The sequence below is a fragment of the Rhinolophus hipposideros genome (genome assembly GCF_964194185.1).
Source record: "Rhinolophus hipposideros genome assembly, chromosome: 3".
Classification (NCBI taxonomy): domain Eukaryota; kingdom Metazoa; phylum Chordata; class Mammalia; order Chiroptera; family Rhinolophidae; genus Rhinolophus; species Rhinolophus hipposideros.
In genome coordinates this window covers 7,988,968-8,016,325 of record NC_138049.1, presented here as the reverse complement: position 1 = coordinate 8,016,325, position 27,358 = coordinate 7,988,968, and the positions used below count along the sequence as shown (strand labels likewise).

Genomic DNA, 27,358 nt, shown 5'->3' with positions numbered 1-27,358 from the left:
CCACCTCACAGCAGCACGGACGTTGGGAGATGCAGACCCCTGCCGCCCCTCCCAGGAAGGGTGCCCGTTCTATGCCCATCTCCAGGCCGTCTGCTCCAGGGGGCAGCCAAGGAAGCCCTGAGCGCTAAGGCGGGGATCCCCGCGGGCCCACCCCGCCTCTCACCATCAGCTGCCGCTGCACACGCTCATTCTTCTCGGCCTCGGTGACCCGCTTCTCCTCGTTGCGGTCGTCCAGGATGCCTTCGCTGGACAGCTCAGCACTGTAGCCCGTGTATTCTGTGCCCTCCTCCTGAAGGTTTTCCTGGACGTGGTAGCCCACTGGCTCGTACACGGGGGGCGGTGGGGGTGGAGGGGCTGTCATCACCAGATGCAGCTCCTCCTTGGTCTTCACCAGGTCATCCTGGGCTTCTTTGGCCTTCAAAAGCAAATCAGCAGACAGGTGAGAACTTGTCACACACAGCCTCGTGTTTGGACCATTTTCTCCAGAATCACCTTTTCTTTACGTTCTCCTTTTCTGCCCCTCTCTCGCTCCCTCCTCTCCCTTCCTCCTGGCAGGCTGCATGCAGCACGTGCCGGAGGAGGTGGACTGTGGCTGCTCACAGGAGTCCCCTGCAGGGGCCTCACCAGCCTCTTCAGGGGCTGAGGCTCCGGATTCTCAGTTATCCTGTGACCAATCGTGCTCAGAGCATGAAGACAGCAACTGATGCCAGGGGCTTGACATTTGTCCAAGTATCAGAACTTTTTTTTCTGTCTATAACTCTAGTATATGCTCATGATACATATTTTTAAAAAATTATTAAAGAAAAAAAATCCCCCAGTCTCTAAGAAGAGCCACTCTCAGTTTGGTGTGCGGTTTTACTCCCTTGTCTTGTGTGTCACCATTTACTGAGGTCCTCACTGCCCACCAGCACTGTGCTCAACCCCTTTCCTACCTGTTATCACCCCGTCACCCCTAAGCCTTCCAGCAACTTCTCAGGGGTACACACACTCAATCCCACCCACTTCACTGCCACCCTGACCCCACAGATGAGCTTAGTTTGTACCTGTTTTATAACTAGCTTTTCTCACTTAATCCTTTATAATAAGCACTTTCCCTAGAAACCTAAGGACTGAAGTCTTCTGCAGGGAACTTGGGATGGGAGCTGGGGGCGGGGTGAAGACCAGTGAGGAAGAGACACCAGGCATCCCCAGAAAGGGAAAAGGACAGGCAAGAGGGGAGGGGGGGCCCCCACAGCTTGGCTGAGGTCTGTACTCTGTACCATACCCAAAGCTCCCCAGGGCCTGTGCTTTCCTGGGGGGGTGTGAAGACTCATGGATGGACAGACAGGCTGGGCTCTCCAGATGCTGGAGTGAGACATGTTCTCACTATTATGGCTGCAATTTATTAAACCTCTCTGTGGGGTCCTCAGAGCAGCCTTAGAAATTGGGTATTATTTCCATCTGCAATAAGGAAACGAGGCTCAGAGACGTGAGGCCATTTGCCTCAGTCACACAGCAAATGAGGGGCAGAGCCTGGACTCACTCCAATCTGGACACCTCCCTAGTCCAGATCTTTCCACGGTGCCATGCTGCATATAGCAGCAGTCAGGAGAGGGGTTATTTCAGGCACTGTGGCCCATTGCTGGGGGCACCCACATAATCTGATTTAAACCTAGTTCCTGGAAGGGGCTGCCTGGTACGACTGAACAGTTCAGGGTGGCGAGCAAAGTGGGTAGAAATGAACAGTGGCTCTTTGTTCCCCTTATAATCCAACAACGTACTCGCTCGTGAACAAGGGCAGGCCCATTCCTACGGAGATTTCTGTCTAAGAAGTACAACTCGTATCGGGAGAGCATTGCGAAATGCCCCCGAGGCTTTCGATGCGCCATGCCAGCCGGGCCCAGGTCTGTGCCCCCGCCTGCCTGCCACACAAGGGCCCACTGAGGGTGCCGCAGCTCTGCGAGGACGCCGCATGCCACTCACCCTGTGCTGCCACTCCTCTACCTCATCCTCCTTACGCCTCCGCGCCTCTTCCAGGAGGGCGATCTTGGCGGTGTACTCTGCAAGTTCCGCAGCCTGTCACGGAGCAAAGCTGAAATTACTTCTGGAACACTTTCAACAGGGTCCATTTGTGAATGGACAGCCCCAGTGTAGCATGGCTATACCCGTCCTCCTCCCGGGTCGGCAGTGTCCATCGCTGCCCATGTGTTTGAGACCCGCCTGACCCAGACTGCCCGAGGCCCAGCCACCAGCACGGCCCCTCCCCACCGGCCACTTTACACCCCCAGGCAGATCATTTTACAGCCCCGACAGAAATTATTGTGAGGCAGGTGTCACTTTTTCAATCCCCAGAGACAGCCTCTCCATAATTCAGCATCGTGAAAGCCGGGTGACTCCTACCAGCTGCTCCTGGCTCTTTATCTGATCCACCGTCTGCCTCTCCAGCTCCTCCTTGGCGCGCAGAGCGGCCATGCGGTCAGCCTCCAGGCGCTCGGCCTCCTCTTGGGCACGCTTCCTCTCCTCCTCCAGCTGCAGGGCCCTCTGGATCTGGTCCGAGAGCTCTGCAGGGGACACAGAACCAGAGCTGCTCACGGGCTCTGTCAGGGCCTGCAGTCTAGCCCGAAGCTCCCGGTGTGGGGACTGGATGGGGTCACGGGCGGGAGTCGCAGCAAAAGCCTCAGAGCAGTGGACCGAGTTTCAGGGTGACAGGCTACTTGCACTGCCACCAACAGGAAAGTGCTCTGTGCTCATGATGGTCAGAGTTGCTGCACAGCACTGAGAAGAGCCAGCCTCTCCCGCACACTGGGCACTGCTCTCCTCAGAAGCCAGAATGCCTGCTCAGCCCCATTTCATATTTGGGGAGCAGGGGGGAGAAGGAGCTTAGCTCGGGCACTCTGGGACCTTGGAAAACCTCTTCTACCTGCTAAACCTTAACATCGTCTTCAGGAAAATGGGACAACTCAGTCCTCGCCTCCTGGGACTGGGGGAAGACTTAAGAAGATAATGTCCATAACGCATTTAGCACAGATGGTAATCAAGTACAGAACTAGTTTCTAATCGAGTAACTGTGTATCCCGTCTCTGTCAGTCTGCATGCTGGGTGCCGTGTTTAACTGAGATGGGTCTTCTTCCTGGGTGTGTGTGTGCGCACCGACCATCTGTCTGTCCTGCTCCGTGGAAAGGCCTGTCCACACGTATCAAACCTCAGCCTGGAACACTGTCTGCGCGAGGAGCGTGGCCCACCTTTCTCGGCTTTCTTGGTTTTCTGCTCGTAGTCCTGCAGCCTCAGCATGAGCTCCTCCTTCTCCCGCATCATCTGCTCTTTCTCTCTCTCAACGGTTTCTCTCCTTTTCTTCTCAGTTTCCAGCTGCTGCCTGTTACAGGGAGGGTGAGAGGCAGCACAGCAGGGTTGAGAATCTGTGGGCATGTGTGCTGTCAGCAACAGTCAGCCATCCCCGCCAGATGCCCGGCTGCCACCGGCCAGCCCGTCACCAGCCCCTGCAATCTGAAGGAGCAGCTGCTTCTTGGTCACCTACTGTCCCCAGCACCCAGCCAGGACTAAGGAGGTGGCAGACTGCCCCAGCTCCCGAGCACTGGGCTCTGCCACCGCCCAGCTCACGGTGAGGCAGCTGCGGGCCGCTCCCACCAGCCCTTCCTACGGCGGCCAGCGTCGGCGCCGAAGCTGCCCCGCAGGCAGGGCTGTCGGGGTCCGGGCCGCGCTCCCCGTGGCCTGTAGCCCACTCACCGCTCCAGCTGCTTCTGGTGCTTCTCCTCCCGGGCCTGGGCCTTCATCTGCTGCACCTCGATGGTGTCGGGCTTGCGGCGGCGCATGTACAGCTCGTGGTTGCCCATGCACAGCTGCAGGATGCGCTTGTTGATTCGCAGGCGGGGGGCGTAGAACACGAAGTCCTAGAGCAGAACGGGCGCTGACTCGGGGCTCCCGCGCCCAATCCCACTCCAGAGTTCTACATACCTCTGCTAACAGAACTAACCCAGCGGAGAATGGGGGCCAGAAAAGGGCTTCCAGATAAAGCCACTGACCCCACGTGACCACGAGGTGTCAGAAATGCAAGTTCTTAGTGCGTGGGGCGCACACGCTTCAGGACAGACAAGCAGACTGAGGGTGTGCAAGTACGAAACCCCACGGCTGGACGACAAAGCTACTCCAGAGTGAGGGGTCTCACGGCCTCAGAGCCCAGCACCCCGAGTCTCAGTGCTTCCTGACCTTCAGGCTAATGTTCTCGGTCCTCTCCACCCACAGCCACGTCCCAATTCCTGTCCTGGACCTCCGCCAACTTCTAGTGAGCGTCCCGTCCGTCCGCCTCCTCGGCCTCTACCTCCGCCTCCCACTGCCACCAGCACCGGGACCAGGCCCTGCCGACAGTCCATGGCGCCCTGTGAGCCCCAAGACCATGTACAAATGCCATGACCTAGCACACGGGAAAGCCATCCCACTCTGGCCCCAAAGAGCCCTTGTTCGCCTACACTGTGCTCTTTCATACCTGTCAGCATGTCCCCAAACAGCCCCTCCTCTTTGGACTGCCACGTCCAATCCCATATACCCGAGGACATCGGCACTTCTATGGAATCACATTAAGGCGGCATCTCACGTCCTTTCGTGACCTCTCCTCCTCCCGTGATTAGCCAGCACTTCTTCTGTGTGCCCGCACTCAACAGTGATGGCAGCCACGGTGCTGGCCACTGCTCTGCTGCCTTGCTTTGGTCTCTCTCTCTCACTAGACAGTCGTCAGCTCCCTTGAGAGCAGGGCCACATTCATTCATCTCTCTACTTCCAGGACCAAACCAACGCTTAGCATTTATTGGTGCTCAACAAACTTCTGCCAGATGACGCAGTGTGTGCAGCACGGCCCACCTACGCCCCACGACCTTGCGCAAGCCACTGAGCCTCAGTGTCTCCAACTACAAACCAGGGTGACAGCAATCTACTGGGGGTTGTCGTGGTGATTAAATCAGACAATGTTTCTAAGGGCTTAGAATGTGACCAGCACAGGAGAAGTTGGCTGGTCCACAAAACGCTCACTCAGATTGCTGGTTGCCCTGAAAACACGCCAGTGGAGAAGCCGTCTTAAAAAGGAGAAGAGAAATGCAGCATCCAAGAACTTTATGACTAGTGACTACAGAAGTTTAAGACATGATGATACGAGCTTGTTTCCTAGTTCCTTGCTACTGCTGTGATAAATGTAGGTGGCAGGAAAGGAAACATGATTTAGAAACTTTAAAAATGCCTGTTGGGCGACTGGGTGGCTGTTGGTTAGAGCACAAGCTCCTAACAGGGTTGCTGGTTCGATTCCCACATGGGCCAGTGAGCTGCGCCCTCTGCAGCCAGATTGAAGACAACGAGCCGCTGCTGAGTTGTCGGAGGGCAGCGGGATGGCTCAGTGGTTAGAGCGTGAGCTCTTAACAACAGTGTTACCGGTTCAATTCCCGCATGGGATGGTGGGCTGCGCCCCCTGCAACTAAAGACTGAAAACGGTGACTGGACTTGGAGCCGAGCTGCGCCCTCCACAACTAGATTGAAGGACAATGACGTGGAGCTGATGGGCCCTGGAGAAATATGCTGTTCCCCACTATTTCCCAATTAAAAAAACAAAAACAAAAACCCCTATCTACTGCCTCTTCCCAACAGCGGGGCCCTCAGTGTCCAGATTCTGACCACTGGAACAGGGAAAGTGTGGCTGAAACAAAGAAACAGTGCCATACGTTCCACATCAAGTTCTGAAACCTGAAGGAATGCGCCCGACAGGCTAATCAACACGCCCAAGAAGGACCTACTTAGCTTCTCAGTCTTTTCAGCTGTTCCAGAAACACTGGGTACAGAGTAATGTCAAGGTCGAGAGCCCACAAACCTCCTGGGTGGGGCTCTCGTTGGGGTTTCACACCTTGTTATTAAGTCATCGGGTTTCCCAAGGAGGTGTCCGTGGAGCTGGGAGAAACAGGTGTTTTTCTTACCCACCTATCTCTTATTACACAAGAGAAAACAAGCTTGTGTTTTGGCTGCACAGGCAGGTATGCTACCCAAATAGGTCTTGACTGTGGCTCTGAAGTATTTGCAAAGGAACTCTGATTAGCATCAACTCCTCCTTAGAAAAAAGTCAGTTTAAAAAAATCAAGAGACAGCTGGGAACAGGGGAGAGTGAGCGTCCCGCTGAGCCTGTGAATGGTAGGAGGTGGAGGAAATCCCTCACGCTGCCTTTGAAGGTCAGCTTCTCACTTCAAGTCAAAAACAAAATCTGAAAACCATATAAATTATTAAAAATTTCTAAATCCACGTCTCCAGCCAATATCTCCTAAGGCAAAACCACGACACTGCCGAGACCTGGGACAGGCATCCTAAACTCTGGCAGAGAACGGATGTCCTAAAAACAAAAACTCCAGGCATAAGGAAAAGTTCTAAGAAACAAATCCAAAAGCAACCTTCAAAGTGGTCAAGGAGTGAACCAGGAGAACTCCTAGGACACGGCCCCCTCAGCCCAGGGAGGGGTGGGGGGGGTGAGGGCCAAAGGTCACGGTGAAAGAAGCTGAGCACAGAGCTGGTCACAGTCAAATGCAAGTTCTCCTTTCTTCAACGTTTCAAAGCGATTAAACAGTTAGGTGCCTGAGAGCCTCTGCCTTTCCCATGAGGCCACAGGAACAAAAGGCCCTTTTCTAGGGGGGGACAGCTGGTCTTGGCCCCTCACAGGGCCACCTGGGCAGTATTGGAACATTTATGATAGTTAAGGTCCCATCACAAGACTCACAACATGGCAGTATGTGAACTGGCAGGGAGGAGAAACCGGCTTTTATGAGGGAAACTACGGGTCACAGGGAGCAGGTCTGGACAATGGCTCATTTGTGAGTTCACTGTAGAAACCGTGGCGTGGGGGTGATAAGGAATCCTGTCCCTTGTCAGCTAGTCAACTCAACCCCTGGGGTTTCCTTTTCTGGCTCTTACAGAAAAGTTCAAACTTGGAAACTTTATTTATTTATTTTTTGTCCCAGAGGCAAAGACTGAGGCTGGGCAGTGCCGCCCTGGGAGGTGTGGAGAGTATAGGGACGGGTCCCTCACCAGCTCCTAACGTCACACCGCCCACAGCGGGAGCCTGGGCAAAGGCCGCCTGCTCCGTGGGGCCTTCCCAACACAACCATCTGAAGCAATTCCTGCTCTCACTGTCCCTGGTCTCCTGTCTCCTTTAAATAGCAAAGGAGATTGCTGATTTGCTATTTAATCACACCTGCATCGTTGAATTCACTGCCATGTTGGTGTACCTGTCTTCATCCACTTCTCCCACTAGAGCAAGGGCTTCATGAGGGTGGGGACCCCAGCCTGGTCACACTGTGTACACAGAACTGGAATGGTGCCTGACACGTAGTGTGCACATTTCTCTGCGGGTTTTGTTTTGCTTTTCCTGTAAGTAACGGCCTCACATAGCTCTATTATATGGTACGAGCACACCTGGATAAAGCAACTAGATGCATTATCATTGTCTGCTGGGGTTATATGATCAGGAATTATCCTGCAGCTTTTTAAAAGCTAAACTTACAAATTTAAAAAACACAACAATTCCTAAACAGTCCAGAATTCCTGCTTCTGTCAGTCAAATCAAAAAAGAGAATAAAAGGTTCTGAAAAATTAGCAACATCTCACTGAGTAGACGGCAGCCTACGTGGGGACGTCAGGGTCTTCTCGGTCTCCCAACTGTCCCCGTCTCATGCCCACATAGCACGGGTACCTTATGACCTTTGGTTCGTGTGCTGCATATTAATGTGCCCTGTTATCATGGAGCTCAAGAGTCTGTATGAAACGCTAGTTTAATTTTAAGTAACTGCAGCTGCCCGTGGAGGAGTCAAGAGCTCGCAAACAGCAGGAAACATTTTCAATAAAAAAGAAAATACTTTCAGAGCCGAGACCTCTGGTTTTCACTTAGGCAGGAATAACCCATATGCAGGGAGGGGCAGCTGGACAATAATGCCACACGCTGTTCCACGGGGGCTGATGACCATTGCCAAGCAGTGCCCAAGCCCAGGAGGGCTCCCAGACGTCCAGCCTGGAGCGCAGCCCATGTCTGCCTCTCTAAGCCTAACACTGTAACTAAAGAACAAAAATTACATGAGACACAAAGTCCTTTCCAAGCTATAATTTTGGTAAAATTCAGAACAGGCTCTAAGAAGGAGGGTAACAGAATTTCTTCAAGTGGCTATGTTTTTAAGAACCAGATTTCTGATTAGAAAACAAATTCCCCACCATTCCACCACACTACAGTACATATGTATGTCTTAAATTTTCTGAGAACAAACAATAAAACCAAATTTCCATAATGTGCTCTCTTTCCAGCTATTAGCTGACATTCAGTATTCTTTAAATTCCAGGATGTGAAGCCCTATTTCCAGCTAAGTCCTCCCAGGATGACTGCCCACCAGTCTCATCTTTGCGAGGTGACGTTTGTGACACCAGCACCAGCATGAAGGTGCCTGGGTAATGATCACTTGAGGGCAGGGGCTGGTGAACGAGCAGAGGCCGAGACCTGTACCAGAGAAGTCGCAGGTGAGGTGCAGATGTGCTGTGGGTGTCTGCAATGCTCTGGTCTGACCTTCCCTAACATGGGCAAGTGGCAAGGGCAGCTCTGAAAGTCAAATTCCGGCCCCTGAGGCCTGCAGCAATTGTCATCTGTGCTCCAGGCAAGTACGTGAGCCCCACACAGCAGGCACACGGATGTGGAGGCTTTGCTGGTCTTCCACACAACACGCACATTTCACAAGCCTAGAAATACTTATCATTTGGCAAAGGTCAATGACTCAGAACTGCCCTTTTCTTTGTAAGGAATGAAGACATTTGAAACTTAGGTGACAGTCAGCTAGCTTTTGACGGCCATCTGGCCTCCACAATAACCTCCCACTGTCGCATGGCTTGAGGGGTCCTTGACTCTCAGTGTAACCTGCTGGCAATGTCCCCCAACCCCCACACGTCATCACTGCTCCTTGTCACTTAGTCAGACATCTGCTATGTCCTGAAAACACATCTGGCTATTAGAACGGAAAACAGTAACCCCCCGAGAAGAATCCATATGAACTTACAGGTGCCTTCTTGTCGATAGGCTTAATGACAAACTTTTTGTCATTGAAAGAGATGTTCCTGATTTCACTCCATGGGAAGCCAATCTTTGGGGTTAACCTGAGGTTAAAAAAGTGGGTTAAGGTTAGATGTGCTTAAGAGAGGTTTGCAAACTAGCCTTTGTATTTCTAGTTCAATTTTACAGAGTATAAAGCTAGCCTAGGAAGCATAATATGTAATATACTTCATGACCAAATAGTGCCTACCTGTCCTAGGTAAATCAGGTGACTGTCAGTTTCAAGCTCCAGAAAACCTCAGTAAGTTCCCACTTAACATTAGTCTTTCTCAGTTTCGGGTATCTCACTGCATCCAGTCAGCCCAGCTTGTAATCTTGAAGTCAACTTTGATTTCTAACCATGCCCATCCTTTCATCCTTTGTCTGGAATCTCTGACATTCCCACACCACCATCCTAATCCCACCTCTTACACGCCAGCTGCCTTGTAACCGATTCCTTGCTGCCAGAACCCTGGTTTCAGTTTGCTGGTCCAATGAATGTTCCTTTTAGTTAATCCATTCTCCTCTTCAAAAATGCTAACACCCCTCCCCTCCCCCATTTCTACAAGGTGAAACCCACCGTACTTAACTTAGCATCCAAGAGTCTTCTAAGCTAGCCCCAGCTCCCTGATTCACGCCGTCCTTCCAACACGGGGTTTCACGGCGGTGCCCTGCCTGGAAGGGCCCTCCTCCTTCTCTACTCACCCCCAGACCTGAACCCGTGAGGCCAGCTCGCTCTCCCTCAAGTCTTTCCCCACTCAGCCTGCAGTCTCTTATGCTACACAAACTATTCTCTTCACGCTATTTAAATTATTGCACTATTATTTAGCTCTTTGGTAAGCTTTCTGATGGCAGAGCTCTGGTCTTGTTTGCTACACATGCTATACTGTACTCAGAGGGGCTGCTCACTCATGGAAACGGAAAAGGGCTTGGTGCGGCTCAAGCCCAACACTTCCTTGTTGGTTTTCTGTCAGGATGATGCATCTATTGCTGGAAGTGGGGTACTGAAGGCCTCTGCTATTACTGTGTTGTCGTCTACTTCTCCCTCCAGATAAAATACATTGGCTTAATCTATTTAGGAGCTCCGGTGCTGGGAGCGTACATGTTTACAATTGTTGTGTCCTCTTGATGCGTTAAGGGCTTGGGATGGATTCTGCTCTTCCGCTTCTCAGTGACGCGCATTTCCCCTCCCGGGTCGTCCTCCACTTTCTGAGCCAGCTCCAGACTACATACCCCGAACAAAAGCCCCCATCCTGTGCTGCTTAATGACTGCCACTCCGCTACTAGCTGACTCGAGCGTTTTAAGTTAGCATTCCTGGGGAAGTTCGTGTGATTTCAAGACCACACTGCTCTGCCGACCACGAGCCCCACCCCCTTCCTCCACCACTTTTCACCATGGATACCATTCTAGGCGTAACACAGATCCCCAAGCCACTAGAGACGATGCCATCAGAAACAGTCCTTTCCCACATGCCATAAAAACTTTAATTTAGAAAACAGCAGCGGTGGGAGGACTCTACAGCCTACCGACATGCTTAAAGAAACACTGATGGGCAACGTAGGTCTTGCCATAACAACATAAGCCAGGTCCAGGTGGGGGTGGGGGTGGCCTCTGAAAGCCAGGAGAGGGCACCTGAGCCCAACAGATGGCTCTTTCGGGGCACAAGGACAAGCACACCTGGAGGGACGGTGCCGGGACACTGGCCAGGCTGTGGTTGTAACTGTCAGATCTTTTTGGTCCACATCCGTTTTAGAGGCCTGTCCTGGAGGACCAATGCCCGCTGAAGCACGTCCGGCCAACGTGCTTCGTAGCACTCACGCAAACATGCAGCGAGCTGGTTGTTATTTTAGCTTCATATAAAGAATTTTTAACGAGGTCATTTGTTTACAGGTCCCTGACCACTGGAACTCAGGGTATCACCTGGTCCTGCCACTGACTTCGACCTATGTCCTCACAAGCCAAGGCTGGAAGAGTGGCATCAGGCAGGCACTTGTTTCGGAGTCCTTTCCTCCAAAACACAAGAGCGATATCTTGTAACAACAGGAGCTGGGAACCAAGCGACTGCTGTCCAGTTCTCAGCTGTCCAGGCAACACTGCGGGTCGGATTTCCAACTCCCAAACCTCGCACGAGGCAAGGATCTGCTCTCTGGCTCCCCGCTTTCTACAGGCCTCTCAACAGTTTCTAATCCTAGAACACACGGACCTGCAGGCTAGACAGGCACCTTCTTTCAGGGGCTGGGCATTCTGTCACCACGGGCTCCAGCCTTCTGCTGTTTGGTGTGTCTGGAAAGTTGGTCTTTTTAAGACTTTGAAAGCTCATATAATAATTTATAGCCATTCACAAGCATGATTGCAGAATCAAAAGATGAAGAGTAAACATGGAAGTTATGACTCACATATGAGTTAAAGAACCTCCTTTAATTCTTGACCATAGTTAGAAAATTAATGTCTACAAGGATTTCTTTCTTTTTCTCTTTTTTTAAAGAGTTCACACATAGGACATGAATGGTGAAGGACCCATAGAAAAGAGTTCTAAAGGATTTATATTGTGAGTCTGTCCAAGCTTGGGCCACACTAAAAAAAAGTGACATTCTTAAATAACAGGGACCAGAGCTCTTTGGAGAAACAGTTGATTCCAGGCCTTGAGCAGGAAAAGTACAAGACAATCCTGAATATTTTGAGGTGAAAAGAAGTGATCAAAAAATAACGGGGTCATATTGAAAGGGCACAGGAGCTACCTTACAAGGGTTGATAAAGGCAAATCTCAAACAATTTGAGCAACAAAATAATAACAGTATTACATTATAGCCCAGAGAATGAAACAAATATTCATGAGTCTATATTAGCAGAAATAACAAAACAAAGTAATGGAGAAGAGAAACTGGCTCCTTACAGTAGAATTCCAATTAATACATGTAAAAGGGATTAAAAATAAGACCAATTCTCAAATACCAGAGTAATAGTTTCATGTAAGACTCATCAAGGGAAGCTAGAATGAACAGACGACAGTCTGATAAGAAACAGGATATTTACATAGCTTCAAAGTCTCTCCCCCAAATATACTGATCGACGAGGAAGGGAGGGCAGTCACTTCGCGGAGGGGAAGCCTGGCACACACCACCTTGACCAGCGGTAAGGTTACCACCACCAGCACTAAGGTATTCCAACCCTCGGGCTGCCTCCCAAGGCCCTGGGAGGGCCCAACAGCATGTGTCTGGGAACCCGTGCCCCAAGTGCAGAACTAGACTGTAATCAGGAGAAAACAGATCCAAGTTGAGGGACATTCTAGGAAGTCAAGGGCCAGTACTCTTCCAAAGTGTCATGGTCCCGACAGACTGTGAACTGTCCCAGTCGGAAAAAAACTGGGGTGGCGTGACAACTCAACGCAGGTGGGACTACGGGTGAGACCCTGGGCAGAAGCGGGATGTCGGTGGACAACTGATTATGATGACAACACCGGGGACAGACTGTCAGCAGTGTCATACAATGTTAACTACCGCCCTGGGTTTCAGCACCTGGACGTGGTCGTGCACATTTGGGGAAGCTGGGTGAGGGGCATATGGGGGTTCTTTGTAGTTACTAGTTTCGAAACCTTTTAAAAGTCCGAAATGATTTCAAAATGGACAGTTAAAGAATTTTAATTCAAAATATGCCACTAAGGGTTATGATAATGTTCTACATCTTGATAAGAATTTGAATTTTACAAGCATATGTTTGTCTAAATTCAGCCAATGAACACTTAGAAACTGTATTTCACTATTTAAATTTCATGTCAAAAGAAAAATGAAACGTACTGAGTTCTAGTAAATAATAAGCATCTTGGGGGAAAGCGCAGGCATGCCTGAAATTTTACTTTGAAAAGTGCCTGGAAGACAGGGAGGGTACAGTGACGTGTGGATGGAGAGACGTGACAAAGCCTAGTGGTGAAATGTCGATGGCAGAATCTTGGTTGCAGGCACATGGCACTCACTGTAAAATCCTCTCCATTTTGCAATTTGTTTGAAATTTTTCATTTAGAAAGTTTAGGGCTGGGGTGGGGAGCTGGACTGGAGGCCGCTGTGTGCTTCAGATGGGGAAGAACTGCCGAGTCATGGCCTCGAGGCCATGATGCGGCAGATAACAGGGCTGGAAAAGCTCTGCCTACATTTCACAGTGCAAGAAAAGACTCACAGATCTGGCTGTGTCCTCCTACTTCCAGAGGGACCAGTCAAGGGGGTACTTCTGCTCTCAGCAGGGCAGGCCCTTCAGGAACTCTTCCCCCCACCGCCCCTCGCTACTGCCTGCTGTAGGGTCAATCTTAAGAGGCCCCTGGCATGTGTCTAAGCTCTCCTCTGCCTGTGGAGGTGCGCTTTAAAACTTCTTACTACAGGTGATCTGACTGACTCCTTGCAATAGCAAACTTCTGCCAGAGACTGAGTGAGTCGGAAAACTGTCTGTTCCATGTTCAAGTTAGAGTTCCAAAGACCAGAAAGGAGAGTGTCCGACAACCGGGATCCCAACACATCTGGTAAAACAAACCCACAACAATCACAATCACTGCTTGGTACTCTCCTCCCTTATAGGTAAGCTGCCAATGATAAGGCACAGAGATGTGACACCCCCCCACCCCAAAACCAAAATGAACATATTCTGCCTATCAGAGACCCACACAATGAAGGGAGCCCCACAAAGAGGAAAAAACTGCTCCCAAAGGACGGAAGAAACTTTCAGGCAGGATCAGGTTCCTCTCGTTTTGTTTTGTTTTTTGTTGTTTTGTTTTTGGTCTGAGGATGCCAAGTAGAATTACAGCACAGCTACTCTGAACTCTCTCTGTTCCCAAGCTGATAATGCCTTCAGGAGGGGTCTGGGTCTGCCACTTCCCTCCCTCTCTCTGTTCCCTCCTCTTCTGACCTAAGCGCTTACAGAAAGAAAGAAAGACAAATGCTTTCAGTCCTACCTGCCCCCACTTAATGGTTACGTATATAATGAAAAAGGGACCCCAAGAGACATTTCCCAATCAGCCTATTAACACCCAAAAGAAAAGCATTTAGTAAAGATGCATCTGTTTATTTGCAGGGCGCACTAAGTCTCTTATCACCCAACTTACATACTCAGTACATCCAATTTCTCTTGAACAATGGTCCAAGAACTTCCGAGCCACTGCTACTTCTACTGCTAAGGGTAATAAGTCAACACTTAACAAAGTAAAGAGTTGTCGCAACATTCCTCAGACTTGAGTCACAATTTCCTGCTTATCCTGGAAACCGGGTTGTCAATATTTGTTTAAAAGGAGACGTTGGGCCTATTGATTGACTGGTTGGTGTTTTTTTTTTTCATAATTGAAGAGGGATGTCTTCAGGAGCATGGAGGAAGTGAGGCTGACCCCAAGCCCCAGCGTTTTCTTTAGGCAGAAGGCCCCTTTTTGTGGGGGGGGGGGGGGAAGAGGACTGCCAGTTTCACTGCTAAAATGGGGGAATCGGAGAGGGGGAGCAGGAACAGGTCTGAAGGAACAGTGCCGCTCAAATTTTACTTGGAAAAAATGAACATTTGCGTGGGTTGGGGGTAGTTACAGGCTGACATCAGCAAGTTCCTGCCTATGGCTGTTTCTTGCAGCTTGAAAAACCTGTTTGGACAGCCATGGCCATGGCCATGTTACAAAATCTGGTCATTCAGGAAGGAGTTCAAAGAGCAGGCAGTTTCCCACATAGAATCCTGTGAGGCCGCAGTGTTCTCTTACTCAGTGCGCTGCTCCTGGGCAGGGCCGTGTCAATCAACCAGCCTCCGACTCAGGCTTGCAGGACCTCGGACCGGCCTCCCAGCCCGACTTCTCACACTGCTCACACTGGTCAAGTCTCTACAACACTGGCCCTACCGCACTCGGGGAGGAGCAGACAGCAGTCCCCAGTAACCCACTTCTAGGTTCTGGAAGAGGTGTTGTGATTCTCGAATCAGCATATCATGGACCTAGATTCTTCCAGTAGACGGTGATTCTCCTCGGAGGGTCCTATGCATGCCTCCATCTAGTTCACCACTAAGTGGAGGGTGGAGTGACGTGTGAGCCAGGTCCCTAGGTCCCTGCCTATGAATGAAATATGCTTGTACTTTGGGTTCTGGCAAGAATACAGGTGGCTAGGATTATAGATTCTTCATGTGGTATCATTTGTCAAAAGCAGTGCCACTCCCCTCATGAATGCCAGAGAGGGTTCTTTTTGAGAAATCTGGGGTGTGGGGTAGCTGAGAGCTTTAACACCTGCGCACAGGTGGGATGCCTGAGACAAAGGCAGGAAATGCGGGAGAGCCATGGCTCGAAGGAACAGAACCAGGAGCGTGGCGCAGCCTGGGCTCTGTGCCGTCACAGGGGCCTGCGTACGTCCCGTAACTGTGGGTCGCCTGCCCGCATCCATGGAAGCAGGAACCCAGGCCAAAGGGTCTGGCTCAGCAGAAAGGCCCCGGGAGCACTCCTGCCCCGGCACCTTCCTTCCACGACCTGAGCCTCACAGCTAAAGCAGGGCTTCTTAGGGGAGCCGTCAGAGCGACATTCCTGGGACAAGGAGCCTCTCCTTCTCGTTCCAGAAGAGAGAGTTTCCTCCTGCTGCTTCTTAAATTCAGGTAGCATGTGATAGGAAGAATCTAGAATTCAGGCTTATCCTGTGAGCTCAGGAAACCACGTCAGAAGACTAGCCCTCTCTGCATTTGAATGTTTTCTGTGTATCCAGCTTCTTGGCAGAAAACAGGTCTATGAGCAGTCAGTGTTTGTCACCACAGGGAAGGGCAAAGGGAGTGACGGGGAGGTCTCATTTCTCGCCCGATTCCTTGCCCAGCTTGCTTTATACCTCACTCAAGAGACCCAAGTAACACGAGGCAATTAAATACCTCCTGCAGTCTCATAGGATTTAGCTAAACTGTCTGTATATAAAGGCTTTTGTTTACAGAATCTCAAGGTCTGACAGCACTATAAATGTTCTTGGTTGGATTAGTACAAAGCTCCAGACACCCAGTACTGCCAGGCTGCCTGGGCGTTAGCTCTGGGGGTGCTGGCAGCTGGGAGCGGGCCTGGGGAGGAGACGAGGTCCCAGACCTTTGTGGTCTCTGTGCGGGGCCCCTCATGTGCCAGTAAACAGGCCACGGTGACAGGAGAGAAATAACGTACAGCTTTGAGCCAATCTCTGCTGGGACCATGTCACAGTCAAAAAGCCCTTAGATTCATACACTGGGCCAGTCAGCTGCCAGATAAACACTTCAAAAGTAACCCACATGCATAACTGCCATTTTCTCCATTGTTTCCAGGCCCGATACCCCACCAACTAAAGATAATTATAAAGTTCAACTCACTTATCATCTTTCTCATATATATTTAGTCCCAGGGCATCCACGCCAAGCCAAAGGTCTGTTCCTTTCTTATTTTTTATCTCAAAATAGTTGATTCCATACATTTCCAGGTCCTGGGCAATCTTCAGATACTCCAACATGGCACTGTCTCTAGTTGGGGAGAACAAACACGAGCATCGTTATCAGTGCGTGCGACAGCCTAGCAAACACTACCAGTATCTGACACGTAAGGCAGCTGGCGTGGGAAGGGCCACCCGCTGTGTGTGCTTCGGCCGCTGGCCGTCCACGCCTGTGCCCGGCTGTCCTGGACCTGACCGCTGACGTACTGCACATTCTCGGAGAACTCAGCTGACTCATGCTGGTTTCTCGGGACAGATTTCCCTTTTACATCGCACTGCCAGGCACAATCTTTCTTGCTGTCTTGCCTACATGAGGCCTCAGGGGCTCCCGCTGTCTGCCTCACTAGCAGCCATGGCTTAGCCTTCGAGTTACTTCCTCCCACAAAATGTGCTTGGCTCAAACAGGAAATTCAGGACACATGTCTCTGCAGCCCCAAGTGCAAACAAGCGTGTGCGGCTGGGACAACGCTCAGAATTCCTGCTCAGAATTCCTGCTGACGGCTCTGTGACAACAGAGATCCTGGCCATTTCTTATACTAAATAGCAAGTATTTCTCACTTAGGATCAATTGTTTGCATTTACACACACCTCTGAAGGCAGCCGCTTTAGAGACAATGAAGAGACCAGCACCTCTGTGACAGAGAAAAAAATAAGTCTGATGGCTTGTGAACAATGCTCCTGCCTCCTTAACTAAAAGAAAGTTTTAGACACAAGAGGGAAAGAGCGCAGGGCCTGAAAGCTTAAATTAAGCTGCTTCATACCCCAGGCAACAACCCCTGGCTTTGCTTAAGAAAAAACCCTCACCTGCCGCTCGTTACCTTTCAGCTCTGCCAGGCTGCACTGGCCTCGAGGACCCTAACTGGAGACACAGGCAAAGCAGACAAGCCAGACGGGCTGTGGTCGTCCAGCCAGCACTCACCTGAGCATGCCCCGGTGCTCGGCATGCCACACCTGAATCCGGTCCTCCCACTGGTCCCTGGTGAGCTTGTGCTGGTCCATGACTCTGGATTACAAAAAAAGAGAGCATAGCACTGTCACCCCCAACTTTTCAAATTTCAAATAAAGCCACCATGCACTGCATTTGTTTCTACTTCCTAATGTGTGGCATTTCTATTTAGGACAACTAGCAACTTGGAAGATTTAGAACCTGGGACAAGACGTACCCAGCCTTACTGGAAAACTTTTTTAAAAGGTATTTTAAGAGGTCTCTTCTTCCAAAAGGGGTAATTTACGTGACCATTAGTAAATAAAGCCAGATTTAACAGGGGCCAAATTATTACACACCAGGAAAAGGAAAGCAGTCAGTCCATGAGAAGACTGCTTATGTTACAACAGCCCCAAATGACATGGTGGCTCATCAGCTCCATGAGGAACGGTCCCCTTCCTGTTGTTTCTTTATCAGACCCTGTTCAGGTGGCTCATGGTGCCTTAGGGGAGACACTGTGCTGGGTCAGTGCCTGCTGCGGCCAGAGCATGTGACTGCAAACACACCGATTAGGGAATGACCTGCCCCCCAGCCTGAAGGAACACTTGCCGTTGACAAACCCTGTGCTTTCTGACTGTTGCTTTACCACCAGCCTTTCCTGGGCCCGGCCACCTGCTCACCTCTGGGGGATCAGGCGCTCGGAGCTGAGGTACCCCGACTTGTGCATTTCTTTGTTATAGTCCCCAAACTTGGCTTGCACTGCGTAGGAGCCGAGGAGCACGGCGGTCTCAGGAGGGCAGTAAATCTCATCGCTGAGGATGCCCTCCTTCACTTGGAGGAAGAAAAGCTTCTGCGTGATGTCCTGGATGAGCTCCTCAGACACATCTTCAGGGTAGAACTTGGCCCTGAACTTGAACTGGAGAGGATTCTCCTTCCTGACCTCCTGGGCTGACACCTGGATGACAGAGCCAAACTCTCACTATGCGTTCAGAAGACAAAGACCTGCCTTCCCAAACACAGATTTCTGATCACTGACTCAAAAGGGTCCTGCAGGCCAGTTTCTAGAAGATAGTATTCATTCTGAAAGTCACGTTTTTAGCATGTAAGACAAAATAAGGCCTGTTAAACAGTCCTATAACACCCCCACACTTAGCTGGAAAGTCTAGCAATAGCCACCTACTGACCCACCAAGCTACTAGCCCAGCCTCGATTCCAGGGACGATGACAGCAATTCCAGAATGTGAATGTAAATGTGGAAACACCTGCCCTGATGACCAATGAACCTGGCATCTGCCACGTGGCCAGTCTACCCTGGACCATGGAATTTACTTTAATAATTCCTCACTCTCCCGTTCACATCTCCCGTCGCCCCCCTGACTTGCTATAGTAACGTGGGTGGGAGGAAACCAGCGGTTTGGGAAATGCGACGTTTTTCAAATTGTTTATCAAAAACACATTTAACTTATTGCTTTTCTTTATAATTGTTAATGGAATTATCCAGTCTGTAGAGCTGGAAGACAATCTATTGTAGGCTCATACAAAGCAGTAACAGGTTCTTGCAAAACAGTAGATAATTCATGGTTTATAAGATTAACAATCTCATTGAAAAAAAACACACCTAAGGTCAACTAAAAGCTAAGCAATTAATCATCCTATGCCCCAATGAGTGAACACAACAGTAGGAGAAATGCCAGGATCTAATTTCTAACCAATATACCTTTAGTGGAAACTGCAACCTTTTTTTGTGTAAAAAACTTTTACACAAATATAAAGGAACAAAAACAAAAGACAGAGTAAGGTAGGTACTCCGATTTCAATGTCAGCGGAGTGGACCAACACGCAATCAACAAGCCTGTAAATAGTTAACTTTGATTTACCTTTTTATCAAGTTTCAACCAGGTAGGAAATCCTTTATTATCGACATACTGGAGGCCAAAGTACCACACTTCCCGAAGGCCGATGGTCTTAACCACCTGTGAGAGAGACGGGGGAGTGAGACATCACGAGGAACTAAGAGCGCAGCAGCTAATGGGGGCCACCGCCGCGTCACGTGGTGAGGCAGTCACGCCGAGCAGGCCTCACCTGCACCGTCTGGAGTAACCTATTACTACCCCAGGCGACTATCCCAAAGCCACGAACGATTCATTTTTAATATAAATGTGAACAGATTCGGGGTTAACGTGAAACCTTACAAAATCTTAAGATCTTATACAAATCTCACTCCTAATCCTCTGTACTTTATTCTGTTTTCCTGAGTAAAGACAACCAAGTGAGTGATGGGGAACAGATAACTGGCTGCAACCTAGGGTCCAGCAGTGAAAATGTGTCACACGTGTGAACGTCACATGTCAGGTGTGCCCACATGAAAAGGGGCTTGGAAGTTACCAACACGAAGCAAAGAAGAGTTGGGCCTCTTCTGGCTGCCCGCCTCTCTGTCTCAGCCAGTTGGCCCAGGACCCTGCTTAACTAGGGATGGGGAACCAGCAGTCCCGGAAAGGCAGGGGACAGGTGGTGGCAACATTGCAGGGAAGGGGGACGGGGCACGCTCAGCTTCACATGCCCAGGGGTGACGAGCATTCTTTTAACCTCCAGAAATTTGAAATCGTGATCTAGGAAGGAAGAATTCAACTGTGGGTCAGAGTAGGGATTGCACATTTGAAAACTCCCCCTAGTCCTACGAAAACTGGCCTGTGGTCTTGGAAAGAGAAGAGCCACTGGCTGTGGATACCTGCTGCTGAGGCCCAGAACTTCGCTGTGCACTTGGTAAGTCCCATGACCCAATGTTAGGCTTGTCCAGAAAAAGGTTAGCATTCTTCAAATATATGGCTTCTATCATATTTAAAGGAAAAGAGGAGTGAATACACTAGAAACGACAAATCAGGTATCTGGAACACTTGCTTAAAATAACACCTGAAATTCCAAATAAACTCCTGTTCTGAGCCTGATTCCTCATCCGTGGGGGGACCAGATCTTGCCCGAGCTCCAAGTCTGTTTATTACCGAGGACTGACCTGCTTGTCACTCCCTCCACTCACCCCAAACCGGGAAGGACGCACCACAACCAGGATTCCCCATCAGGGATGGGTACGAAAGAAATTTTGAGTCTTACACGGTACTTTACTCCCAAGTCTTTTATGAAACTCAATGTCTTGTTTTCAAGGTAGCTGACTGTAGAGAAAGCCCATCTGCAGACGACATTTTCTATGTCCAATTCTGCTAATTTCTTATTCCCCACAAACCTCCATCTCATCATTTGGATATGAGACCTGCCTTGCCTTACTCTCTGGGTTGTTTCAAAGTTGCACAAGAAAGCCCCACATACACAGCAATTATTCTCTCTCCAATTTAGTCTTTCCACTTCATTCACCCAACTGCCGCCTGAGCCTGGGTCTTAACCAGTTGACGGACCTCCCCTACCCCTGCCAGACCCTTGTTGACTTTCAGGGCCACAGCTCAGATTCCTCTTTTCCATCGGCTAGGATGTGGCCAGTCCCCTCCACGGAGCACGTCACAGACTCGGAAACCATGCCATGGTCAGAATCCAGGACCTTCATGCTGTCGGTTAAAGGCTGTCCCTGGCGCTGTGCTCTGCCATATATCTTTGTGGTATCACTCTTCCATCGCTTTACATGATGACTGTCCTCAGTGTGTTTCAAAGCTCTACTTCTCCCCTGTGGTTTTCCCCAAACAACACAATAGAATCAAACAACCTTCCTTTCTGCAGCCCATTCTAAAACCCAACTGGTACGTTCCCCCTAAAGGGAAACCCAACATTCTTAGAAAAACGCACCTCTTCGTTCCTTCCAATGTCCTCAGCTTAACCTGAAGCTGATCCTCACCAGGAAGGCAGAATCTGAACGGGTGTTGGTCTATTCCTTTCTCTCTGCCTCAGCGGGGTTTTAAGTGGCAGGTTTTGGAAACGAAAACGGGCAGGGATGTGTCTACTTCATTCAATCTCAAACAACAGCCGGAAAATACTTTTTGATGATGGAAACAATGGCACACAGAGTCACATGGCAGAACTCCTTCCTCGGCACCTCAGAAACTTCAGCGGTGGAAAAGCACCACCCAGCTCCTCTGGGAACCTGGCTCGTGTGTGGTCACTGGCCTCTGACACGCTCCATCCAGCCAGAACCCTGGACTACAATCCAGCCACAGATAAAGCAACACACTGGGGCCAGGGCCAGGGGCCGGTTACTGCAGAAGAAGCTTAAGTAACAGACAGGATAGAGAGAAAGGGTTCGACTAACTTACAACCTATTCCATTTAAGGACCAAATTTTAGTGACTGGCAGTTGGCCCATGAATGAGCTTCCCAGACCTAGCAGTCAAATGGAACACAACAGAGAAAAGACAGAATCCTGCTCAGCCCACAGACCCTAAAAGATTAAGGCTAAAACCTGCCCAGCTTGGCTGAGGGTTGGGGGCACGGGTCCCAGGGAGCAGCCGCTGAGGGACTGCCCTCTGCTCACCTGTGCAGATGAAGGAATGAACTTCTCTGCATCATGTGCCACCTTGGAGGGATAAACAAATGGATTGCCAAAAAGAAAAGTGTGAGTGGGGTTAAGAGGCAGTGGAGCCAGTTGTTTGACCTTAGCTAGCTGTGTGACCTTGGGCAATTAGCTTGCTCTCTCTGAGCCTCCATTTCCTCATTTACAACATGCAGACCTAGTCCTTTTCCAGGTCTGCTCCAACTCCAACGTTCTCAGGTTACATGGCATTTTTCACGAAACTGAAAAAAAATTAAACATTAACTCTATCAGAAAGCTTTGTGATCAGGTCCCATCACTGCAGGGAGAGGGAGGGCAGAGGGAATCTAGAATCTTTTGTCCCCTACTACTTCCCTTTCTCTGGGAGGCTGCCTGAGATTTAGACGGGAAGACAACTTGGGAATGGTGGTTACAGCGAGGCTTGGCCTTGCTTTGTCTTCAGCCTATGGACTCAGGGGACTTTGTTTTCTGGGCTGGATAAGAGTAATACAGTGCTCGAAAGGGACGGTTAATGGGAGCCTAATGAGCTTTGGAATAAATTGGATGCAAAGCGTATCAAAACCTGGCATGTTGGCTGGATTTATGTGTTTACATTTTTTAAATAACCTATCTACTGAGTTCAGGGTCCATTTGTGTATATCTGTTAATCCATAGCTCCACACTACTGGTGAGCAGCTAATCTAGTACTAGAAAAACACCTGGCTGGAAACCAATGCAAACACCAAATAGATACAATTATTCAGCATTTAGGGATATGTGGAGTTCTGTTGACGTGGTACCCTGGACAGAGAAGCGGAGATACTCTCGTGAAGGGTGCAGCTCAGTGCCTAGCACATAATCATGCAGTTAGAAAAGAGTGTGTGGAAACGAAACACAGGAGGAAGGTACCAAGGCAAGACTCTCTCTCTCCCTCCCTCTGTCTCTCTCTCTCTCCTCCCTCCCTTTCCAAAGGCCCCCAAGTAGCAGAAACAAGGGTCTTGTCAGAAATAATGGCACCTGTATCTTTCAGCATAAGTACTGCCAACTCTTAATTGTCTCTTCACACAACCTCTGAAAAGCAACATGTGAAGGAAATATGGAAGATGGAGACAAGGGAAGCTACATGATTAATACACCAAAATTATAACTGTCCTACGATAGAGCTGCCATCTCTGCTTTAAAAATAAACTGTCGAGGGCAGCATCATTTACAGACAAGGACTCTCCATGAGCGAGGGACATAGTGACCGCAGGCAGAGCTAATTAGCACCCGGGACTCCGACCCCATCTGTGTTCTGACTGCTGTGCCGTCTGGAGCTCAGCTGGCTCCACTGAACCTACTGTGTCCCCGAAGATAAGACCTGGCTGGACCACCAGCTTTAATGGGTCTTTTGGAGCAAAAATTAATTTAAGACCCGATTTTATATTATGTAATATAAGACCGGGTCTAATACAATATAATATAATATAAGACCGGGTCTTATATTAATTTTTGCTCCAAAAGACGCATTAGAGCTGATGGTCCGGCTGGGTCTTATTTTTGGGAAAACAGGGTATTTCAGGATTACCTTTTAGGAGAAACCTTTAGAATTTCACCTTAAGTCCGGCCCCACCCAGAACAGTCAACGTCTTTGTCCGTATTGGGTGAGGCAGAGCCAGGAAATGCCCTCAAAACCAGAGCGCAGGGAGAGCCAGTGACAGCTGGAGGTGCGCTACGCCCTGTCACCTGGGCAGTTCTCACAGGTGCTGCTCCCAGGATAGGCTAGGCAGGGAGCACCCACCGAGCACAGGGAACTCACCTACACCTTCTCGATTTGCTAAAATCCCACCTACCAGCTTTCCCAACCAGCGCCCACTCCCATTTCCAGGTTTGGTGCTAAGTGGCAGAACACCGGGAAGACAGGTACGGCTCAAGTGACTTGTAGACTCACATCTGGTCCTGCTCCTATTGGCCCTCAGCCCGAGCAGAATTTACTTAGCCCAGGAAGTAGATCTCGTTCTCTCTGAAGCTTGGAACTGTCCCATGAAGAACTATCCCAGTCTTCACGGTGAGTCCCTGTTCTTATTAAAACGCTATGCGTTCATCTTTAGGTTGCAAGAAGAAATCCACAGGAGCAGGAATGTGCTCCATTCTGCCCAGCTCAGGGACAAGTGTCTGCTGACACCTGAGCGAGCTCACAACTGGAGAAAGAGCCAGGGAGAGGCGGAGCCTGGATCTTGTGGTCTGTTCCCTCGGCAGCATCGGACCCCCATGCATTCCGGCCCGCAGAGCAGACGGCAAGGAAAAGTCAGGGTGACCATGAAGACCCCCCCGGGGTGGGAAGGCAGTCAGAGCTTTGGGTGCAACTTTGTGCTGATGGAGACTTTAGAGCGTCCCCCAATTTCCCCCCCTCAGGGGGCGGTGAACGTGGGCCAGCCCTGGAGTGTTTACACAATTGAATCCGGATGGCAGGGAAAAATGGTCTGCTTTACAAAGAAAAGCAGGCAGCAAACCAAGAAATATGTTTAGCAAACAAAGTGACTCGAATGTTGCAAACATATTTTTCTAAATGGCAATTCTCGCTCGCAAGTCCACAGAGACCAACCTGATCAAAAAGCTGTTTTCCTGTCGTATTTGGCTGGATGGCGAACTCCAGCTCCGCGTCCATGGTGGTGACTCGGACATTGATCTAGAAAACGGAATAAAACAAATTACACTTAATTCAGTGTCCTTTTCTCTTAATAATCCGAGACTTCCACACAAGCTCACAACTACTGGGAAGTATGGCAAGAGTATGTTCCTCTCCAACATCCATTGTCATGCTGGTCACCACACACACACACACACACACACACACACACGCTGACAATGAGGTAGCTGATGAGACTCAGCACGTGCTCACAGTCTGGATTCCAATGTACGCCCTCTTTCTTTAGTGAAAAACATTCACACTTAGGTCTAAACTGTTTTTCTACAAAAACACTTTGGTAACTGTTGGCGTGTCTTCCACACACCATCTCGTGCTGACCCTTATAACAGCCAAGTGACCAGTGGGGAGGCGAGCCTGCTCCGAGAACTCAGACCAAGGCCGTCAGAGAAAGGAAGAGAGAAGGATCTACAGACCAGAATGTTTACGGCAACATTAGAAACCATCTAAATAGTGAAGAGGAAAATGGTTCAACGGCTGGATACATCAAAGAGGACAGAATAGCACACAGTGATTTGAAATGATAATTATGAAGATAGTAGAAACATGGAAATTGCTTCAAATTAAAAATACGACAAGCAAAATGGTATGTACCCTATCAATGCAAATATGTGAGATCCATCTGGACAAAAGATGATAGTAAAATGCAAAAATGGAAGAATTATTAGGATGGTAAGATCACAGGGTGATGATGGGAAGGCCTTAAAAAAAAAACGTCTCTACTGTTGGAACATAGCTGTTTTAAAATTGTATTTTGAGGTAGTTTTCAAATTTTCAGTAGAGAAAACCAAGATTTACTACCACGAGAGCCACACAAATCTACTTTATATCACTGTCCCAAAGGGAAATATTAAGAAGTGCCTGCTTCTCCCCATTTTATAAATAAGTGAAGTAGACAGATGGCTGGAGAGGCGTGTCCTGAGTGCTTCCTGACACAGAAGCTAATGTAGTGAAGACAGATGAACTGTACTGGTACCTAGCTGACAGGGGTCTAAGTCTCCAGCCAGGGCATGACACACTCACACGTTCACGACAGCATGGGTTAGTGCTGACTTCAGGAACAAAATCAGTCTTTGCACATCAACACTCAAGGCTCAGACACACACCCAGTACGTCTTAAAGGTTCTCTGACGGATATTATGGCATAGAGAAGGGAGGCATAATTTTCCGAAGTCAAAAAGTTTCCCCTCCAATCTCTACTCTACAAATTAAAAAATTAAAGTTTGCTGAGAAGACTGGGCATACTTTAAATTCTTCACTTATATTAAAATATAAAAATCTAAGTTTCTTTTCCTGCTGGCAATAATTTATTTTTTTTAAATCACAAAATAGCTGTTATGAAGCATAAAGCAAGTATCTGTCAATTACGGTTACAAGGGCACATATTAGAGATGTGAAAAGCAGCCCCACAGTTGATTATTCCAGTAACAAACGCAGCTCTAAATCACTGACAAATAAGCCCACAATGAGTATCACACTCAAAACTAAAGCGAGGGGTGGCTGGTTAGCTCAGAGCAAGGTGCTCTTAACACCAAGGTCGCCAGTTCAATCCCCACATGGACCACAGTGAGCTGTGCCCTCCGCAACTAGATTGAAATAACTACTTGACTTGGAGCTGATGGGTCCTGGAAACACACACTTAAAATAACTTAAAACAAACAAACAAACAAAAAACACAACAAACCTAAAGTTGGGGTGGGAGGGGCACAGCTGACAAACACAGGACCTCAGATATGCTTTTCTTTCTCTATTCCTTACTGATTCAGAAACTGAAACGCCAAGTAATTTGCACCAAATGCCACTCACCTGGTGACAAGTACAAAATACCAGAATCCATGTATAGATTTCAGACTCTAAATTCCAAATCTTGATCACTTCAAAATTTGAGACAGTGAGAAAAATGTCACCTCCTGAAATCAAAGCTAATAATTTACATTAAAAGGTGACTATCACACCATTTTTGCAAACTGAGTAACAGAAATTTAGAAAATAACTACTTTAAGATTCTGAATCAGGTTCGCATTTGACTCAAAGTTCACACAACTCTTTGAAAAAGCGAATAACCAGTAAAAACTTTTCCTGAGGTTGGACAAATACATAGAAAGTGAACTCCTTAAAAATTACACGTATCATAGTGAGGTCTGCGTAGCCTGTATAAGGTACACCTCCCATCACAAGGACTCAATCTGACCACCCGCAGTTCCAACACAAGCCATTTTGCTATGTTTTTTGTTGGTCTGGCCTTTCCAGAACTTTTCATGTGCTCCAACAACCAAGGGCAATCTGAAGTCTGGTACATAACCCCCAACAAAGATGGCAAGGCTGAAGATCAGTGAGTTATTCCGCCACTGCAGTAACAAGTATTAAGACTGGGACAGGCAACAGGAAGCAGAGTTCAGCACAGGCCCTGTCAAAAGCAGTAAGTCCCAGTTTTGATTTGGGGACACATCAGAATTTTTATTTTTAGAAACCCCTCTAAAATCACAAAATCAAGTTAATTTTAATCAATATGCATATTCTCATATACAGTGCATGTTCTACAATCTTTTTTCTGATATTAACTGTCAAATATACATTACTCTGGATATTGATTTTCTGACAAACATATATACATCTATATATTTTTTAAATCTCAATATATTCCTACTTTCAAGATACTTGTTTAATTTGTATAAAATCATCTCATTCCATGGGAAATAACCCTGGTTTTTACGTCTTCTTTTCCACATCCGCTTTAAATTGTCTATCATTTATATACGTCTGCATTTAT

At 48.8% G+C, this 27,358-nt stretch overlaps 1 protein-coding gene across 4 annotated transcripts in view; it reads right to left on the bottom strand.

The window, feature by feature from the left end:
• Nucleotides 1-27,358, bottom strand: part of EZR (ezrin) — a 50,503-nt gene that overhangs the window by 1,218 nt on the left and 21,927 nt on the right. For all 4 annotated transcript variants that reach the window (XM_081032972.1, XM_081032973.1, XM_081032971.1 and 1 more), the window contains exons 3-13: nucleotides 24,487-24,570; nucleotides 19,313-19,408; nucleotides 18,116-18,390; nucleotides 17,430-17,513; nucleotides 16,395-16,541; nucleotides 9,051-9,147; nucleotides 3,724-3,887; nucleotides 3,222-3,352; nucleotides 2,380-2,540; nucleotides 1,963-2,055; nucleotides 164-415 (exon numbers count right to left, since the gene is read on the bottom strand). In XM_081032972.1, the coding sequence (XP_080889098.1) occupies nucleotides 164-415; nucleotides 1,963-2,055; nucleotides 2,380-2,540; nucleotides 3,222-3,352; nucleotides 3,724-3,887; nucleotides 9,051-9,147; nucleotides 16,395-16,541; nucleotides 17,430-17,513; nucleotides 18,116-18,390; nucleotides 19,313-19,408; nucleotides 24,487-24,570 (1,584 nt within the window). The remainder of the gene's footprint in view (nucleotides 1-163; nucleotides 416-1,962; nucleotides 2,056-2,379; nucleotides 2,541-3,221; nucleotides 3,353-3,723; nucleotides 3,888-9,050; nucleotides 9,148-16,394; nucleotides 16,542-17,429; nucleotides 17,514-18,115; nucleotides 18,391-19,312; nucleotides 19,409-24,486; nucleotides 24,571-27,358) is intronic.